The sequence below is a fragment of the Uloborus diversus genome, chromosome 6 (genome assembly GCF_026930045.1).
Source record: "Uloborus diversus isolate 005 chromosome 6, Udiv.v.3.1, whole genome shotgun sequence".
Lineage (NCBI taxonomy): Eukaryota > Metazoa > Arthropoda > Arachnida > Araneae > Uloboridae > Uloborus > Uloborus diversus.
Window position 1 is genome coordinate 34,511,956 of NC_072736.1, and position 21,753 is coordinate 34,533,708.

At 35.8% G+C, this 21,753-nt stretch overlaps 1 protein-coding gene across 1 annotated transcript in view; it reads left to right on the plus strand.

Annotated features, from left to right (window-relative positions):
- Positions 1–4,391: 4,391 nt before the first annotated feature.
- Positions 4,392–21,753, plus strand: part of LOC129223775 (myomesin-1-like) — a 31,579-nt gene continuing 14,217 nt past the window's right edge. Inside the window, exons 1-2 of the mRNA XM_054858134.1 lie at positions 4,392–4,719; positions 14,218–14,517. Coding sequence (XP_054714109.1) covers positions 4,659–4,719; positions 14,218–14,517 — 361 coding nt within the window. The 5' untranslated portion in view covers positions 4,392–4,658. The remainder of the gene's footprint in view (positions 4,720–14,217; positions 14,518–21,753) is intronic.

A 21,753-nucleotide genomic window follows, 5' to 3' on the forward strand; every position in this document is an offset into this window, starting at 1 on the left:
TAGCAGTTCAGTATCAGCAGAAAAAAAAAGAGGTATCCCTGTTTTGCCAAAAACACAGTTGTCCGGGCTACAAAATAGGCCCCATACCTGAAATCACCTACAGATCTGTTAAGTCTGAATCCTCTCCCCCCCCCCCCACACACACACCCGTCTCCATGAAGATATCCGTTACTGTTTATTATCTTATGAAAACGAAGGCCCTTTGGTAACATTTGCTACGGGCCCCCCGCTGGCTTAATCCGGCACTGTTTCTGCAATTTTGTAAATCCTCGCAACGTAGCGTATTCGAGCTTCGAGCGCTAGAGTTGCGAATAGAGTCTCTATATGAAAACGTAATGGGTACTTTACTTCTTTTTTTCAAGCAATCGAACCTGTGCGGCTTCGTTTATTTTATTTATTACTTTTTTTTTTCTGCCTTCCAACCTATGCGCCCCGTTTTTTTTTTTTTTTTTTTTTTTTCTCGTCTCCTTGAAACTAAGCAACTTTTTTTTTTTTTTCATCCTCGAAATTTTTTATTTTTATTTTCTTTATTTGTGGCCTCGGAACGTGTGCGCCATCGTGTTTTTTAGTTTCTTTTTTCTTCTTTTGCTCCTTCAAACCTGTGCGACTTTATTTATTGCAGCCTTAAACATGAGCTCCTTCGGTTTTTCCTTTGCACCTTCGGGCGTGTGCACCTTTTTTTTCCGCTCTCGAACTTTTTTTAAAATTCTAGTTTACTGTACTTTATTTGTGTCCTCGAACGGGTACGCCTCCGTTTTTGTTATGCGCCCTCACTCCTGAGCGCTTTCGTTTTTTTTTTTTAAACTTTTTGAATTTGTGCGATTTTGTGTCGTCTGTCCCCCCCCCCCCCCGCCTTCGTTTTTTTTAAACCCTCTGGGAGTCAAGGTTGACGACCTCTTGGGGGGACCTAGTCCGCTCCTGCCAACTACTCAGGCCCGACGAGAGACCATGTCAGCTTAGTCGGAAACTAGGGGCCCGGCGACACTGATGCAAAAAAAAAAAAAAAAAAGAGAGAGAGAGCGAGAGAGAAAGAAAGAAAAAAAAAGAAAGGAAGAGCGAAAAAAAGGGGGGAGGGGTGGACTCTGAATAGGAGAAAACGCAAAGATTAAGTAAAACTTACTCTTTTGGTATTTACTGCTGTGGCACTTAAAATAGAGTTAACTGTTTTCGAGTAAGCAGTTTTGATTTTTTTTCTTTTCCCCCTTTTTTTCTTCTTCCCCCCTTTTTTCTTTTGTTTCTTCTTTTTTTGGGGGGGGGGGAGGGACCCGTAGACATAACTGTCAAGGGGCCCTTCCTTCTTGACAGTTATGTCATGGCTCTCTGCGGCCCTGCCGTTACGCATAGAATGGCGCATCTACTGAATAGATTGTAATTGTACCACTGCAATGTACAATGTTGTCTACAAATTCTCCTAATCATTAGACGCAGTTAGACTTTTTTTCGGAGGTTACAGTGACCTCCCATGGTCCCATGAACACTCAGTAAGACGTCACTGAAAATTTTGCTGTTGGACAATTACTTGGTTTGAAAGTCAAAGTCATTTTAGTTTTTCGATATGTAATTATTGATAACTCTGTACCTCAGAGCCAGAAGGACGTAAGTTCAAAATTACGATTTTCTGTTTATTCTATGCAACAGGGCCGAATTTAGCTCCATGCCGCCCCTGTGCAGATTTGAAATCTGCCGTCCCCTCCTCCCTAAAAGAAGCAAAATTTCCTTGACTCAAAAACACGCAAAAAGTGATACAAAAATTTAAATTGCCAAGCTTAGGAAGAAATGATAACTTTCCCATTCGGGGGTGCCCCGGGGGGAGGGGGGGGGGGGTAAGGGCACAGTGATCTCCTAAAAGAATTCCTTATTCAGCAAATTTTGTTGACGATTCGGAAAATTTGGAAAAATATAGCAACATGGAGATTTTTTTTCTTTTTTTAAAATTTTAAAATTGTTTTTTAATGATGCCTTACGTTCCTTCTCGTTAGATGTTATGCAAGTAATGCATGATATGCGTGTAAGCTCGTGCTTTATATTTCAGTAAACTTAATTTTCCTTCTCCTAAAAAATTTAGTACGTTGCGTCTCTGTTTATATTATTTAATTTTGTTCATTGAGGTTCATGGCTCAAATACTGCTCTTGGGCAGGTTATTAAACGATTAACCTAAGGCCAATTTAAATAATATTAACAATATGCATGATTATTTACAATTATTAATTAATAGAGCATGGTTATTGTTTTTTTATGGCCCTATAGTTTCATAAAACATGTTCTCTTTTATTCTTTGAAGTTTTATAACATTACATTATTATGTCAACGCAGATGAGTTACTGAAAAATGACATGAGTTAGACCTCGAATGCTAAGAATGTTAGTATGTTTCACATAAGACAGCATCTTTATTTTCTGAACAAATTAACACAAACTTCTTTGTTGTTTCATGATTTACCATCGCTTGCTCAAAAAGATATTTTGATTTTAGAAAAAAAAAATTTGTTTGAATTTTGTGACATTTTGAATTCAAATTATGTTTTTCACAATCACGTGTGTGTATATGTAGGCGTGTGTGGGTATGTATGTGTATGTGTATGTAGGCGTGTGTGTTTGTGTCTGTGTACAGGCATGAGTGTGTGGGTGTGTGTAGGTGTATGTTTGCATGCGTGTGTGTGTAGGATATGGACGCAACCTGGAGACGGTTTTCGCTAGAGGAGCAGCATCGGGAGGAGCCGGCCAACGGTGGTGCTGCAGAGGGAGGCGGGGGAAAATAAAATCAGCGTAACGCCAAGAACTGTCAAGGGAGAATAATAAGCAATGTGATTGCTCAAAAAAAAAAAAAAAAAACCTTTCCATTCTGAATTAATTCTGTTAATTTTTTTAAAGTCATGTATTAGTGCTCTTTTGATTAAAATCGTGTTTTGAAATCGAAACTCTATTGATTTATTTAACATCCATATAGCTGAATCTTTGATGAGCACTGAACTTTTATGTCTTGTACGTAAACAATTTCATCAGTTGTCGTTATTTAAAGCAGCGTCTTTATCCTTTTATTATTATTTTTTTTTCATCAGCAAATCAACGATTTGAACAAGTTACCTTACCTTCACTCACTTGTGTTCTTTTCATTCCTCGCTGCTTGATGGTATTTCATTGGTAAATTGTAACTAGATTGCATTGCAAAGACTCCGAAGTTTCCGCTTTTGAAAACTGCCCATTTGAAAAAAAAAAAAAAAGTATGACGTTAAAAAAATTTTTGAAGACTCTTTTTCGTTCTTCAGTTTCTAATTTCGCATGTTTTCTTTTCTTTTCTTTTCTTTTTTTAAATCATTCTGCCTTTTTCGCTTGTCACTCATTTTCATCTGCCTCCGAGACTTAATATAACAAAAAATATTTTCCAAATATTAATAATGTAAAAAAGAAAATAAGCGTCAATCATTCAAGAAACAAGTACTGAATAAACTTTAGTACAGCATTAAAAATCTTAGTTAAACTACAATCTTGTTGCGACTTTTGGCCAAACGTAACGACACTTTCTAAAATCGAAACCCATTTTTCGTCTTCACTTACTGCTTTACGCTGATCTATTACCATAATTGAAAAAAACATTTGATTTTCATAAGATTTGTGAAAGTAATCATTAATAAATTAGAAGAAAAAACTGTTTCTGTGGAAAATGAAAGAATGCTAATATTTTACTTTCAAGAATAACAAATTAATTTAAAAAATGTGTGGTTAAAGCAAAATTTGCCGCACCTGAAAATTTTGCCGCCCTAGGTAGGCAGCTGCCTACTCTGCCTAATAGTTAATTGGGCCCTGCTACGCAATTGTTATGTATAAGCCTATTCCGCATATCGAGTCACGTGAACGTAATTCTTTAAAAAAAAAAAAAAAACTTTTCAATTTTTTTAATAGGGTTAAAAGAGCGAGCGTCCCATCCTTTGCATGCGTGCGAAAAAAAAAAAAAATCCTCTCTACTGTTATTATAAAGTCCTTTCGGCTGTGAGGTTGATACAAAACTTACATTGGCCTAATTTTACGAATATTTTCATCTTCCTTGGGAATCACTTAAACAAATTCCTTGTACAGTGTAAAATCAAAGAAATCTTTCGTAGAGTTTAATTTTCATTCAATCGAAGTAACTTTAATAAATTATTAAAAAAGGCTTAATTAGAAAATCTGAGCACTAATAAGAGTGAAGAATTTTCATGATTTTAAATTTTGAAAAAAAAATTTCGGTCAAAAGAACAATGTTTGTTTTCACAAGACAAAAATGCTAATTTTGTCAGGAAATTTTGTTTTGTGTTGTCAATCATTTTATTTTATACAGAAAATTTTAGTATAGTCTTTTTTCAGTTCAATAGATGGCAGCACAACCGTAATTTTTTTTATTGTTGTCTGGAACCATAGACTCTTATGTCCGGAACGTAAAATAATTATTTGTTGATAAATTTAATTTTGTTTAATAAAAATCTGCCTAATTATCCCCTCAAAAAAAGTCAATAATTTATAAATGTTCTAGTTTTTCCTCACATTGTAACTGATTCATGCATTTAGATGCTTATATAAATTCCTTTCAAAGCTTCTTCTTCCGGTAAAAAGGGAATTTCCCTTTTCACTGACGTTTGACGTTGACATATTCTTCACCTCCAACCAACACAAAACCTGAAAACATGGTACTAGAAATCACTGAATCTAATGAGCAACAATTGAATGCAAGAGCAGAAATGTCAGGTAGGAATTTTTTAGAATTTGTTCCAGAAACCTTTAAAGATTTGGTTACATATTTATTTTTGATTAAATATATAAAAGTAGCAGAAATATTTTTAAGTACAAAATGCTATTTTCTTCAGATGAATTTGTTTTGTATTATCATTGGTTTTATTTTGTAACTTGAAAAATACCGGTACTGATTAAGGTTAAAATGAAATTTTTGTTAAAGTTTAGATATAAAAAAATTGAATTCAGCCTGTTTATCAGTTTTTTTTTTTTTTTTTTTTTTTTTTTTTTTTTGCGTTCGTCGTAAAAGATATCAGATGTGAAGCAAAAATAGACTATCAAATTTAATTTCCAACTACTAAAATGCTATCGTTCAAAGCCGTGCCCAGGGAAAATGCTTAAAATGAAGAAAATGAACATTTAAATTAACTGTAGGTTATTGTTTGATTTTGTCTCAAATGCTGTTTTTAAAGTTTTGCTCTGAACTTACGACTGTCCTCTCTTGGTTGATCGATTTTTTTTTTTTTTTTTTTTTTTTAAACTTGTGGCGGACAAACCGCTGAAGGTTCTGATACTAGTACAAAGTAACCAGGGATGCCCCCCTCCCCTAAAGATTTCAATGACGCTGTCTGCGCCATGACCCCCTTCCTCCCTAGGGGGGCACCACTGAAGTAATAACTGCTAAAATACCTCTTCTTATAAAGAAGATTCAGTTTATGAGGCCTTTTTTTTAAATGTAAAATGTCATACAATCGAATGCTCGTACTTCGGACAGTTTTGAACTTTTACCTTTAGTTGCGTTTAATAATCATATGTTTTCCAGATTCCATTTTTAAAATGTGTGCGCGTGTGTGTGTAAACTTTTTTAGTTTTAAAAAAAGGGAGGTGAATCTTACATACTTTGGAATAGAGTGCCCCAAGTCCGATATTTGTGTCAAACAAAACAAAAGCAAAGAAATTTTTTTATATATTTTTTAATGTTATGGAAAATTTAACTTTTTTTTCTTTTCCCTCCATTTAATTTAAATTGAAATTTCTTGGGAAAGGGGGTGGGATCTTGTCAAAACCAGTCAATCCAAACCAATGAGCGTGTTCCGTTCATTTCAGTGTGACTGCTTAATTTAGAGGCTAACACACATCTAGTACATAAGCTAGCATCCCTGAAAGCTAATAGATACTTCCATTTTCCGCCTGTTAACTGGATGTTTGACTTTCAATCTCATCGGCAGTCAGAATATAAAGACTATTTTTACTGACTTGGTTTGCAGTAAAAGTATGAAAAAAAAAATAAAATAAGACTTAAAAAGAAAAATAAAAGAAGAAAATAAAAATATCTAAATAAGAAAATAAAAATATCAGCGCGCTCAAAATGTCCGTAGCGAAAACAAGGGATCTTCGGCGGAAGGCTGCCCATTAGTGCCCTGTGACGTAGGCTCGTGACGTTTCAGAAGAGCGCCCTTATGCGCATGGATTTTTAAAAATTCATTAAAAATCAATCGCGGTGTTTTAAAATTTGGTGATGATGTATTTTTTAGTTTTGAGGGTCAATTAACAATATCCAATAGTCAAAATATGAACATTTAATAGGTTGCAACTTCCCTATTGGCTTTCTAGGAAGATTAACAAAAAGACAGTCGTTTCGCGCACTTTCTTGGAAGAACAGTAAAGGGGTGAAATTCACAGGTTTTACATTTAAGATGAACATTTCAAGTTCATGGTTAAAGGTCATTCAAGTTAAAAGTCATTTCGCTCTGTAATCTGGATTAGTACTGTTCTTTGGTTGCTCTCTTTCTTAAAATTGTGATTCCTTAGAAAACCGAAATAATAGGAGTAAAAAGAAAGTATAAGATTTTTTCAAGTGATGAAAAAAGGAAAATCGTAGAATATTGGCCAAGTTAGATTTGCAGCAATTGCTAACCTCAAGAGGATTTTAAAAAAAAATAATAAAAAAAAAAAAAAAACAGGGACCAGAAAGCAATAAGACTTTTTCTTGAAAAAGATATTCTTAAAGTTTCTTTTACTGTCAAAATGATTCCTTAAACTCGCACTAAAGCACTTAATAATATAATAATAGAATAAATACCTAACAAAACTAACACAGAGGAATTTTAGTCAAGAGCCCGCATTGTCTTTAGTATCGATTTCAAATTTTCACCATCATATTCCAAATTTCTATAAAGTTTCTTAAAGCTCCCGTATCTCAAAACCTCTTTTTCTTTCCAGTGAAATTCGAAATATAGAGATTCGACTGTATGCAATATTCCCACTGCGCCACTCACAAAATGAAACATATTTAACAATTTGCAAAATCGAGGACGAACAAAGACTACATATTCGTGGATTTAACAAATCAATCTCATTTCTAAAGCGAAGTGTCAAATTTCAGTCAATTATCAAAAAATTGTCGCATCATAGGGAGGCGTCTTTATGCTTGAGGGTCACCCATGGAGCAAATTTTCAATGGCATTGGGGAGGGGGGGGGGGGAGCGAAGTGAATTTTTGACCTTTGTTACTCAGAAAAAAGTCGTTTCGATTTTTTTTCTTTTTCTTCTTTTTTTTCTCTTTTTCTTCTTTTTTTTCTTTCTCTTCTCTTTTCTTTTTCTCTTTTTTTTTTGAAACAAACGTTTCGGGGGGGGGGGGTTGTCCCCAACCCCCCCTTAGCTACGCCCCTGCCCTCCAGGGGCGGACTGGGTTCCCCAAGGGGGCGCCAACCTTAACTTCCAAAGGGCGCAAAAAAAAAAAAAAAACCTGAAAGCGCATACTTTCGAGGACGCAAATAGAGTAAAATAAAATCTTTAAAAAAAAAAAAAAAAAAAAACGAAGGCGCACTGGCTCGAGGCCGCAAAAGAAAAACCGAAGGAACTCAGGTTTGAGGGCACAAAAAAAGAAAAAAGAAAAAAAAAAACGAAGATGCTCAGGTTCAAGAGCGGGAAAAAAAATCACAGATTTGGAGGCGCCAAGAAAAAAAAAGCGTAGGCGCACAGGTTCGAGGGCGTAAAAAAAACAAAGGCACACAGGTTTGAGGTCGAATGGAAAACATATGATTAATACGCTACTAAAGGTAGAAGTTCAAAGCTGTCCCAAGTATGGGTATTTGACTGTATTATACCTTGCACATCTCCAGTTACTAATATGACCATATCATTAGCATACAATCATACGGTATACATATACTGTCTGACCAGGGATTGTATAAAGAGACAAACATCCGTTTTACAGCCGGAAATGGACAAATCTATTATTTTTAGCGATGTCAGCTTTTGCAGAAGCAGTGTCTCATTCAAATAAGCGGAATACACGTATCAGATTTTTACTTTTCCCCCTCATTCAGACAGATTCGTCTCATCTGGACGCTTGAAAATTCCATACAATCCGTGGTTGAACAGTACAAGCAGATATTTATTATTATTATTATTTTTAATTATGGTCGTGTAACGTTATTACTTAAACGCACACTGATAAACAAGTATATTTTTTTTCCTTTGGAATTTTTAGCAAAAATTTAAGCACCCCTACCTGTGAGAATTCTGAAAATGCTCATAAAAAAAAAGTAGAATTGGTTCTCGTTTAAGCGATATCCTCGCTTAAATTTTTCAAAAAAATTTTATTTTTTGGCTTTTAAAAAACTGTGTTTTTGCAATAAAAAAAATGATAACGAAAGTGAGTGGTAGGGCCATATTTAGATGGCTTTCGTCTGACACTATATCGTAAAGTGAATTTTATTGTGAACATAAATTAAATAATTGATTTTCCAGGGGTGCACCCACCTAAATATCATAAAGAGCCCCCCTAAAAAAGAAAAAATACCCCTCAACCCCCCCTCCCCCTAAAAATGTCAATGCCACTGCTCCATGACTTTCCTTAGGTGAGCATTCCTGAATTTGCATAGCATTTCATTTCATAGCCTCCAAAAAAAAGAAAAAAAAACACCTTCAAATGTATATTTGAGGCGAATACGTGATCACTCACAGAATTAAATTTGCGATCATTAATAAAAATTGCCTAGATATCAAATTGATGGACAAATGTAGTTTTAGGCTGATTCGCGGTTCATGACCCCCATGCCCCTTCTGAATCTGCGCTTGGTGGGGAAAAAAAACTTCTGAATCTTGAAATAAGTGTATTGAAGTATGTTGATTTCAAATAGGAAAACTTATTATGACAAAAATGAAAATTAGGTTATATTCTTCTGGGAAGCAATAATTGAAGTCTTGGATTATTAATATAAAACTTCCTGGAACGAAAATGTAACTAAAAACAGGTGCTAATGTACTTGATTTATTACACTTAAAATGTATTCTTCTGAGCAAAATGAATAATAGTACACCGCAGTGGCGGATCCAGACGACCCTGTTGGAAGGGGCGATTGAGCATTATGGGGGGGGGGGGGGGGGGGTGACTAATGAAAACAAAATTTTCAAAAAGTTTAAGAAATAAAGCATGATGTTTTTTTTTTTCTTTTCGAATAATGTCTGTCTTTGAAAGAGTTTGAATGAAAGTTATAATAGTTTCGAGTACCACACGCACACACACACACACAAGAATAAAAAGAAAAAAAAGAATTTCTACTATCTGGATCCATTATCCAAATGAAACCCTTTGATTAGTTTGAGGACTCGTGAACTATTTTCAGTAACCATTTAGTTCCTCACTTGTACTTTTTTCCTTATAAAAGAAATGTTGTCGTATCAAGATATTAATTTAATAATCTTTCTCTCATTATTGAACAACAGGATAAAGGGACCGCCCAAAATCCCAGATTTGATTCCCCATTTAAAGAAGTTTTAGCCTATTTGGTGGTTAATAAGAAAAGGGGTAGCTTAGAGGTCCCCTTCCGAAATTTTTTTTCAAATTTAAGGGTATATTTGCGAAAAAACAATTATTTGCTATCTTTGGTTTCTTGAAGGGAAAGGATAAGATTCAGGAATTCTCCCCAGTACGTTTTTTGATTGATGAGCTGCAAATACGCAACTTTAGATATCTTTAGTGATGCTGAAAACCAGGGGTTCGGGGGCTTTCCCCCGGAAAAAATTTCGAAATTGAATTCCTAAAGACGCAATTGTAAGCTACCTTTGATAACGTAGCGGAAGAAATGGGGTCAGAACTTTTCGATGTAGAAGTTCTAAAAACTCGGTTTTAGACGATTTTTTTTTTATGATAGGTTGAAATATGAGGAAGGAAGGACTCGGGTGACTCCCCTCTCCGGAAATTTTTCGAAATTGAAGTCCTGAATACGCAGTCATAATAAGCAATCTTTTATGACGTAGGGGGAAGGAATGGGGTTTTGAACTCTCCATCGGAAATTCTTCGAAATTGGAGTCTTGAAATGCGATGGTTGGCCATCTTTGGTAGTGTTAAAAGAATGGATGGTCAAGAGCTGCCCCTCAACTTTTTGATATTGAAGCTTCAGAAACGTAATGTTAGTGAATCTTCTTTGACGTTAGGGGAAGGGCTAAGGATCGGAACTCTGCCCCGGAATTTTTTCGAAATAGAAGTTCTAAAAACGTAATTGAATGTTCTCATTAACGACATTTTCGAAAAAGTTTTCGATTCCACCGATTTTTTTCGAAATTGAAGCTCCAAAAATTTAAAATTTTGGTGATCTTCGATAACATTGAAGAGAGGGGGGTTGAGGGACTTTAATTTTTCGAATTAAAGTCGTAAAAATACAGTTGTTGAGGACTTTTTGTGATATGCTTCGGGGGAGGGGGGAGGGAGACTCTGGTGACCTTTTCCCGGAAATGTTTCGATTTTTCAAACCTTTTGGGAGGAGCGATCGCCCCAATCGCCCCCTCCCTGTGGATCCGCCACTGGTACACAGCAGGTAAATTAAAAATGTGCAATCTACTGATATTGTTGTAATAATTCATAAATAGTACGTATCCTCCATTCAGTAAAAAATAAGAACCGTAAACTTTTTACCATTATTTTTAGATACCTTACCTATGAGCGTACCTAACCAAAATACTAGCTTTACATTTAATGAAAAAATATGAAGTTATATTTTGTTGAACTGTGTTTTTGCATCTTTAGCAAGAAATGACGGGAGTTATTAATTGTATGAAAAATTCAGCCATTTTATCATTTTAAGGTAATGTGACTAAAATATATTATTCTTTACACTCCCTCTTATTAAGAGCACCTTGTAATACCTAATTTATTGGTGCACCGTTGCCGTTAAAGTTGAATAACGTTGGAAGATAATTGATTTCGAGTTGAAATTCATAGCGGAATAACATTAGAAAATGTAGGTTTGTTGTTAGTTTACTGTTGTATTTTACATTGGAATAACATTAAGAAATGTTAGTTGCGTTGTGTTTTGTGAATTGAATTGAATTTAATTCTGAAAATGTGTTTTCACTAATTTTTTGACAAATGAAATACGCTTTTGTTTTTATTTATTTGACCATAGCTGAGAAGATTTCTCCTTCAAATTTTAGTGTCGAACTCTAGATTTGATATTTTTGTAATAATTCATAAATACATATTCTCCATTTAGTAAAAAAAATAAGGACCAAGAGAACATTTTTTATCATTATTTTTAAGTACCTATGACACACAACATGTACAGCAAAAATATAAGAAAAAAATGTAAAGTTAATTTTTGTTTAGCAGTGTAATGGCAGCGTTATGAATGCCGCGGGAAGAAAGAGGATGAAATACGCGGGAAATTTCGCGAAATTTTCATGGGAGCAAGAATCAGTGGCGTATACAAGGGGGTGGGGTTAACCCCTCCCTTAACAAAAATTTAGGTTGAATTGTGAACTTGTGTGAACATCTTCAAGGGTGCCCACAAGGGGGGGGGGATTATGGCGCAAGTTGCGCCATCAAAAGCTTTGGGAGGATTTTTAAAATTGCTTTTATTTATTTATTTATTTTTAATTTAAATTAGTATTTATTTTATTTTATTCTGTTTATTTTTTATTTCATTTATTTAGTTTGTGTGTGTGTGTGTGTGTCATTGGCGTAGCACAGAAATTTTCTAATAAAATAATAATAATAATTAAAAATAATTAAATACATAAATAAATAAATAATATATTAAAAAGAAAAACTAATAAAAATTATTTAAAAAAAATATATAAGTAAAATAAAAAAAAAGAGCTAAAAACAAAAAGGGGGGAAGAGAGTTGAGGAAAATTTGGGGGGGGGGGAATTTGCGCCATTGAGCTTGGGGGGGATGGGCACCCCTGAACATCTTATGATGATTTTTAATGATATATATATATACAATAGAACTAGAAAATTTCATTCCCTTTGACTTCATTCCGGTTAGGTGTCAAAAAGTGATCAGCACCACTTCACATCAGGATACACTTGCTCACTAGTTTTTGTGCTAGAGTGGCCACAAAAAAAAAAAAAAAAAAAAAAAAAATCTGTCATACAAATCGGTCACACCCGTTACAGACATGCTGGAAGACAGACTGACATTTTTTAAAAATGATCGAAGTGGATTCTGTTCGCCTCAAAACCAGGGGTGTCCTGATGGGAGGTCACTCTGATCTCCCGAAATCTTTTCTTAGACGGCAATTTTTTTGGACAATTCGGGGATTTTGGAGACAAGATTGCAACTTCGTATTTCTTTATTTTTTTAAAAACACTTTTAATTAAATTTTTTAATGATGCCTTATGTCCCTTCCCATAAGTTTGTGGGCATAAGGCGATCACAACTTTTCCTCACATTTTCTGACTCGAACATACATAACACATTATAACTTAAATGCTAATGAAAATATTAAGACCAAACTTCATTCGTCTAATATATTTACAAACTTTCAAAGTGGCTACCTTTAGTCTTTATACAGAGCTTTAAACGTGTCACAAAATTTTCAGCTATGGGTCGCAACGCAATTCAGTTACTGATATTTAGTTACTTAGTTACTGATATCTCGTTCTTTGCATAAGGATTTCTTTAGGGATGCCAAAGTTGTATGAGGTTTAGCGCATATCCTTGTCTCCAAGACCTTCTTGCATTGTTCACCGGCGTCAATGACCCCAATATTCATTCGGGGGGTTTGAGGTGGGATATGTGCTAGTGGGAAAATACCACTTGTGTTTGTTGATCAAAGAATAAAGATTAATCAAGAAACATATCGCAAACGCAATTTGGAAGATGTTGTCTTACCTCAGTCGCAAAAGTTCTTTGGAAACAAAATATGAACCTTCCAACAGGATTCCATATCTGGCTTCACACAGAGCTAAATGCACTCAAGATAGGTGCAAGACACATTTTCCGGACTTCATTGGATCTCAAGAATAACCACCGTATTCCCCAGATTTGAGCCCAATGGATTATTCTGTTCAATCCATTGGGGAGACAAGGGTGTTAGCTAAACCTCATCTTGCCATCCCTAAAGAAATCCTTATTCAAGGCACGGGATAAAATGCCAGTAAGTGAGTTGCGGCCCATAGCCGAAAATTTTGTAACGCGTTAAAAATTCTGTATTAAAGACTAAAAGTAGCACTTTGAAAACCTTTAAATACAGAGTGTATCAGTACAGCGTTTACAGTTTCAGGGTAGATCAAGTACACCTAGACGATGGAAAATCACATAGCAATGCATGGTCGGAAACGCTTTCCTGGTATGGTAGTGACGACACAAATCACCAAAAAGACAGGACAAGAATAAAAGAAGAAAACATGTTTATTATCCATAGAACAGCAAAAAACTAAATAATAAAAAAAAGAACATTAAGAAGCCAACGATCGTTACCAAAGTATGTGTTCGAAATTACGACCACCCCGGGCCGTGATGCGTGCCTTACATCTCTTGCGCATTGAATATCGAACGTTAACGTAAATACCGGGCGTGTTTCGGGCTTCCCGGTGTAACAAAAACCGCGTGTGCGCAAGCACCGTCATCTGATGCTTCGGTTTACGCAAAAACATCTATGGTGTACACCAGACAAAACCAGTATTTTTTGTTGTGTTAAAAATAATAAACATATTTTCTCCTCTTATTAGTGTCTTGTCTTTCCTGTGCTTTGTGTCACCACTATCGCGTCAGGAAAGCGTTTCCGACCATGCATTGCTGTGTGATTTCCCATCGTCTAGGTGTATTCTGTCTGCTCTGAAAGTCTGTAAACGCTGTACTGATACACCCTGTATAATAGACGAAATAGTGTATCCATATTCATTTTGAAGCTTGGTCGTAATATTTTTATTAGCATTAAAGTTATAATGTATCATGTGTCCAAGTTATTTTTTTGTCACCATGTACAGTGAAATCTGTGTAAGTTGACCACTTGCTGTGCACTACTTTAGTCAACTTAAACAGGTGGTCAACTTACAGAGGTTGATTTATAGAGGTAATGGCTAATTCCGTGCCTGATAAAATCGGTCAACTTAGACAGGTGGTCAACTTCACAGTTTTTACTATATATATATATATATATATATATATATATATATATATATATATGTATGTATGTATAGTATGTATATATTTTTTTCCTCTTCCAGCCTAATGTATAGGCATTAGGCATGTCCTTCAATCTTCTCACCCTTTTGCAGGAAAACCGAGTAAACCTCTAGATTTAGAAATTGCGTTTTCGAGTGAAAACAACGTGTTCTTGAAGTGGAATCCCCCAGCAACAGATGGTGGTTCCCCCGTCACCAAGTACTTCGTTGAAGTATTGGATAAAGTCGGTGACTGGAGGACGGAAAAAGTTGTTCCTAGCAACCAGGAGATCACTTCCATAAGAAACCTCGAACCAGGCCGAGTTTATCAGTTCAGAGTGAGTGCTGTCAATGAAGCTGGAGCTGGTGAACCGAGCAATGTAACGCCATTTACAGTCGCTAAGCCTAAAGGGTGTAAGTATCTTACTGTTTTTTACACGCCAGGGAAATTGTGCCTTTCATTGAGGTGCTTTTGATTGAGGTAAAAACCTGATCCATCCATGACTTTCTCTCCCCCCCCCCCTTTTGTTATTTGATACTTCTTGGTTGAAAGCATCACTCTACAAAGTGATTGATAACGAATCCTATTAATTCCGGTCAAAAACAGCTTCCAAAACCTGAGACCTCATATGAGGCAGTGAGAAGCAAAAGAATGTATGTAAGTGGACATTTTCAAGTTTTGAGTAAAACGCGTTAAAAGTCAAGGTCCTAGGTAGGCTTTCATTGAAAAATTTTCGTAAATCATGCTAGCACCTACCAGGGCTACTAGTAGGGGAGACCGGGGCAAGATGACGAGCCGGGCAAGATGACGAATTCCTCATTTTTTCCGTTTCCCCCCAGTTAACAGCATCTACTGCATACTATAAGGTCTCCTCTCCTCTGTTCGTTCAGCAATAGTTTAGAGACGCTGAAATTGCCATATTTGTGTTAGTTCTGAAGCTCTGCTTGTTCACCTTTGCCACGATCTAACTTTTATGAATTTGTAAATAAGCTCTGATACAGATACAGATAAGTTATATCGTGTCTCTTTAGTATTTATGAGTAACTTAGTTTAAATACTGCCTATTACCATGAATAAATGTCAATTAATCGCTTTCTTTTATGGCAATGGAGAAGAATCCGTTCAAACAGGCAGTCCGGGGCAAGATGACGGGAAGAAACGCGGGGCAAGATGACGAGCTCGTCATCTTGCCCCGTGTTTCGGAAATTAACTAACTATGTTGTCCATTTAATTAAATCCTGTAAATGCTTATTTGTCTGTGTGTTTGTTCACGCGACCTTGTGCCTCTATCTCCTCTTAGGTTAAAGGACGCATTGAATCAAGGGAGGTGTTGTTCGAAAGCCGGTCACCAGAGGCTATTTATAAACTAGTTGACCAAATGACTAGTTGACTGAATTAAACCAAGCAAAGAATCACTTGCTCTGTTGATTATTGAAAATCATAAATCTCGCATAACTTTGCAGGTTATCTTATATTGCAGTGAAAAACACATCATGCTGTTGGGTTGCCACCCCACCCCACACATCGCATCGTCTCTAGCTCCTGATGCGTCATTTTTCTGCCCTTTAAAAATCTACTATAGCCAAGCATGTGACAACTTTATGGTTAGTCATCTAAAACAAACTATCACAGACAAAAAAATTGGTGGGCTTTTGAGCAACGCTTACTTCAAACCAGCTACAGTTGGAAATGACGATAAAGGGTTTAAAGAATGAGGGATCAAGACCCATTAGTCTCTTGTTTTTAGCGGACTATGATGTTGTTGGCGATTAAACTGAGAATAATAGTGCTAATCCTCAGACCTTGGGAGTGGAAATGCAAAATAAGAACCCTCCAGACGAAGCAGAAGTTATGGCAAATGCTGATTCCGATGCACCAAAGAAGCCTGTTAGTGTTTCTGATTTCAATGCATTACCTAAAGCAACACAATGTAAGAAAAAAAAATTAATTTGAATTTTGACATCTTGAATTCAAATTATGTTTTTCGTATTCACGAGTGTGTGTGTGTGTAAGCGTGTGTGTTTTTGTGTGTGGGGGGGGGGGGGTATGTGTCTTTGTGTAAATGTGTGTATAGGCATGTGTGTTTCTGTCTGTGTGCAGGTATGAGTGTGTGGGTAGTTGTGTGTATGAGTGTTTGTGTGTGTGGGGGGGGGAATGTGTATGTGTGTAGGCATGTTTTTGTGTCTGTGTGCAGGTATGAGTGTGTGGGTAGTTGTGTCTAGGTGTGTGTGTGTATGTGTTTGAGTGTGTGTATGTGTTTGTGTATGTGTGTAGGTGTATGTATGTGTGTGTATGTGTGTAGGTGTATGTATGTGTGTAGGTGTATGTATGTGTGTGTAGGTGTATGTATGTGTGTGTAGGTGTATGTATGTGTGTGTGTATGTATGCGTGTAAGTGTAGGATATTGACGCAACCTGGAGACTTTGCTCACTAGAGAAGCAGCATCGTGAGGCGGCCGACCGACGGTGGTGCTGCAGAGGGTGCTGGTGGGAAAATAAAATGATAGCACATCAAAACAGTCAAATGAATTGGACCTAATAAACACAAATTAGGCAAAATTGAAATGAAAGCAATAAGCAATCGTGATTGCTCAAAAAAAAAAAAAAGCAGAAAACTGAGCTCAAACATTTTTACAAGCACACCCGTCAAAGAAATGTCAGAACAAAGAGCAAAGCAGAAGGACAAAAAGGATTATTTAAAAAAAACAGGGAAAATAAGCTCGTAAAGCTCAAAAAAGGAGTAAAAAAACTCAAACTAAGTTCCTTTAGGTCCAAGTCTATTAGGTCCAATTCATGACAAGCGATTCAGTTGCATCAACTTCAAAAAATGGTGTTATAAGATGCCCTGCTTGTAAAGAGAAATATTGTGACTCTCCAACAGAAGAACGGACCCAATGCTGTAAAAGTCAAGAATGATAGCATGAGGCATGTTCCAGTTATGAAAATGGCATTTTTACTTGTGTCTATTGTTCGCTGCACAATTTAACACTTCAACATTACGCTCCAATGGGTTACGCTTAATTTGATACTTTGTAAGATGTTAAAACACAGTTATCATTTTTAAAACAAGGTAACATATTCAAAACATATAATATGTTCAACCTTTTTCAACGTCGTCATCTTGCCCCTAGGTCAAAGTCATCTTGCCCCAGTACTGGGGCAAGATGACGATTTGTTAAGGTCATGAAAAAATAAAAATATCCTTCGTTATTTTTATTTGAAAAATTAAATGGTAATATATTTAATACCACAAAGGACTACTCTAACAGCTCATGTGAAATTAATTTTACTATCCTTAAAAATGAATTAATAAACAACAAAAATTGTTAACATAGTCATCTTGCCCCGGTCTCCCCTACTATCTTTTTCCCCAAGACAGAGGAGAGGTTCACCTACCATTTGAACTGGTTATATCCAGATTTTTAATTTTGCCATTTACATCCCTTTGCTTCTCACTGTCACGTATGAGAAGTACGCACAGCTTTGAGAGCCAATTAGGCATTCTTTTTTGCTTCTAACAGTTTATTTTAAAACTTCCTTTCATATTAGTTTTTGGCCTGAAAAAACTTTAAAAAATTACTTAAATCGGTGCGCTTTCATTGTTTACACTTCTGTCGTGTGACATCGCAAATGATGAAATGCCATTCAATGTTGGCATTTTCACAGAACAAAATACTTAATTCGCATCTTTACTCACGTGTATTGGCAACGATATGGTTGATAGCAAGCGTAGAGCGCAATTTTAATTCGCTGCTTGATTATCATAACGTGGAAACGTAGCAGAAAGATGCGCCAAATTGCATTATTTGTGACGTCATAAAGACCACGCCTTGTTTGAAAAATCGGACGTTTTAAAAAATTAATTTAAAAAAAAAAACTGTTGGGAAAATGAAAGTATTTTCTGGGTCCATGTAGTTTTATTTGCTCATTCTATCCATTTCGATGACTAAAAGAGGTACTTTTGACTGGAGGAAACCACCCCATTGGTTATGAAAATCTTGTATGTGTTTTTTTTATTGAGTATGACCAAAAAATTCAAAATCCGCTATTCGTTTGTGAAGAAAATTGCGGCTCTAATTCTGCTATTTTGAAAATAATATTGTGAAAATAAATCTCAAAGCAAATTCACTACAATAGAACCTATGAAATTAAAACTAGAGCTCAAATTACGAAAATGGAGTTGCTTCCATCAGTCTAAAGTACTACTTTTAGTCATAGGATAGAATGAGCAAAAAAAAAAAAAAAAGGGGGGGGGGGAAATTAATTTGAATTTTGACCTCTTGAATTCAAATTATGTTTTTCGCAATCGCGAGTGTGCGTACGTAGAAGTGTGTGTTTGTGTGTGGGGGTATGTATATTGTGTGTAGGAGTATGTGTGTGTAGGCATGTGTGTTTGTGTCTGTGTGCAGGTATGAATGTGTGGATAGTTGTGTGTATGTGTGTGTATGTGTAGGTGTCTGTATGTATGCATGAATGTGTGAGTAGTTGTGTGTATGTTTGTGTGTATGTGTCTGTGTGTATGCGTGTGTGTATGTGTTTGTGTGTGTGTATGTGTGCGCGTGTGTGTGTAGTTGTGTATGTATGCGCGTGTGTGTAGGACATGGATGCAACCTGGAGACGGCTTTCGCTATAGGAGCAGCATCGTGAGGACCCGGTCGACGGTGACAGGGTGCGGAGGGTGGCGGTGGGAAAATAAAAAGATAGGACATCAAAACAGTCAAATGAGAACAATAAGCAATCGTGATTGCTCAAAATAATAATAATAATAATAATAATAACGTGGAGAGAAAAAAAATCTTTTATTTTCAAAACGTTTAATTTTTTATTGATTTTTTAAAATGTCCGATTTTTCAAACAAGGCGCTGTCTTTATGACGTCTCAAGTGGTGCACTTTGGCGCGTATTCCACTGGCGCGTTGAATGCTTACGCTTGCTGTTTACCGCTTATGATAATTCAGAAGCGAATTAAATATCGTGCTCTGCGCTAATGGCATTTTATCGTTTGTGATGTCATGTGCGAATAAAATTGAATCTGCGCACCGATTAAAATATTTTTTTAGAAATATTAAACTTTATCAAGTTATTTAAAAAATGGTCAGATCCTACATCGAGATTAGCAATATATGTTGAAACAAAGGGTTTGGTGGTGTTTCCCTCTCCCTTCTTTCGCTACCCCATGTACACAGTATTTATATCATCTATGAAGCGGAATGTTAACGCCTATTAATTACAAAGACTGAATTTTCGTAATTAAAAACAAGATCCAAAAAGCACTAAATATAAATATACTAGCTGCGTCGCCCGGCTTTGCACGGTCCACCTCAAAAATAAAAGTTATGTCAAGTGACGCGAGTTCAACACTCAGGCTTGAACCAAAAAAAAAAAAAAGTCAGTGTAGTTTTGCGGCAGATTGCGGAAAACCCCCCAAAAAAGTAAACAATTTAAATCCCCTGATTACAGGAAAAGCCTCAAAACAAAAACAAGAATTTTACCTGTTCATATTCGAGAAAAAGAAATGGCAACAGATCTTTCATCTCAATGATTTTCTTCACGCTGTAAATTTTAATAAAAGCGTTCATCCGGAAAGTTGAGTTGAAGCACTGAATAATAATTTGAATGGAGGAAAGCCTTCGAAAAATATGGATTTTATTTTGAAATCTAAGAGTCATAATTAATAATTTTTAATTGATATCTCCGCTAATTATTATCGGAGGATTATGTTAAATAGCCAAACATGAAGACGGGAAGATGACGAATCCATCGATACCTGGTTCGATGGTCAGTTCACTGTCGTTCGGGAGAAGAAGCTTGGACATAGATAGACAGATACTCAGATTTTATTAGTATAAGATTAGCCACAAAATTACTCTCTTCTACACTTTGGCTAGAATTTTTACGGTAAGAAGCCTAATTGTTGAACATGCATCACTTTAAATAGCGTTTATTTTCAAGGTATGCCATGCAACGCAGCTAGTACAGTACACTGTTAAAAATTCAGGAAACCTTTTCGGTAAATATTATTGTAAAATGTAGTGTTTGCAGAGCATAAAAAATTACAGTAAATTGTACCGAGAGAAATAAACGATTGCATCTCCAATTGATATACCACGTGACATACAGTGCGAAGCAGATAACGCCGTATTTCTTCTCACTCGACTTGCCCGAACTCGTATGGTGGGCAGCAAAGCCGCCAGCCAATCTGAAGGTCCCGAGATCATACCATCGGATTGCCTTTTTTTTTTTTTTACCTCCGGTTAATTTTATAGTAAAATTTGACTGTAAAATAGGATTTTTTGCGGTAAAAGTTACTGGCAACATGGATGCCAGTAACTTTTACCGTCAAATTTCAGGATTTTTTTAACAGTGTAGAGCGTACTGCTCTTGACAATATGGCTTAAAATCAAGAGTTCTGAGGACTCTCTTGATTTGAACTCTTGGTTATGCACCCTCCTCTCATCTTCTTGCTTAATAAAAGCCTAATAATAATTATTTAAAAAATGGTTGTATCTCAAGAAATAATGAACGGAATCGAACAAAAATTTATCGACAAGTAGCCCCTAGAGGGTATAATAGCTGATTTTATTTTGGTGTCAAAAGCTGAAAAGGGGGTGGCGCAATCGAATGTTCTTTTTTTTTTTTTTTCATTGGCGAGTGCCATATCTCAAGAAGTAATGCTACGTTCTGGCTGAAATTTGGAATAAATGTGAATCTATTTGTAAATAGGCGTTGTTTCAATTTTGGCGCCAGTCGCTCCATGGGGGGCAGTTTTTTTTTGTGTAAATAAAAATAGCTTTATAAATGCAACAATAAGAAAGATAAATTGTAATATTGTCGTCTGCTTATTTCACGTGATTTTAATTTTTGGGAAATAATCGGAAATGTTATCGCAATGATTTAAAATTTTTAACTGTTGCCATCTTATGTTTGTTAACAAATTAAACATCTAATTAATTCAAGCAAGGCTTTTAAAATAACTTTCAAGTCGTTCTTTGCTTTGCTTTTGCGAGAATTCAGGAATTCGGACGGTCGTCAAGTTTTTGTGCGCATTTTTTTTTTTTTTTGCTGGGAATATTGCATTCTCTTCAAGCATAGGGAGGGATCAGAATTCACAAGAAAGATATAGAAGAAAGTTTCGTGATGGCCACAACATAGTAGTTTCGTATAGTATTGGGGTTGTTTCCTTCAGTCAAAAGTAATACTTTTTTCACTAAAATTGATAGAATAAGCAAAAAAAAAAAAAAAAACGTGGACCCAGAAAATACTTTTATTTTCCCAGCAATTATTGTTTTAATAATTTTTTTAACTGTCCGATTTTTCAAACAAGGCGTGGTCTTGATGACGTCACATACACTGTAACAAATTTCGGAAACGTTTCTGAGTATATCGGAAACGTTTCCGAAATAGTAGGAATCCTTCATCCAATAGCGAACTCCTCAATATTCAGAAAGCTTTTTGTTATTTCAAGATATCTAGAAGCGGAAGTGATGACGCAACGCTTCGAAACCTATTTCATCCTTCCAACACAGGCGCCAATGAGTCGGAAATAACGAGAACTTCTTTTTTTCTTATCTATGGTTGCTGCATTCAGCAACTGTTTAGCATTGGATTGCTTGTTATTTCATGTCTAGAGAGTAGTAAAATGTGTCGAAAC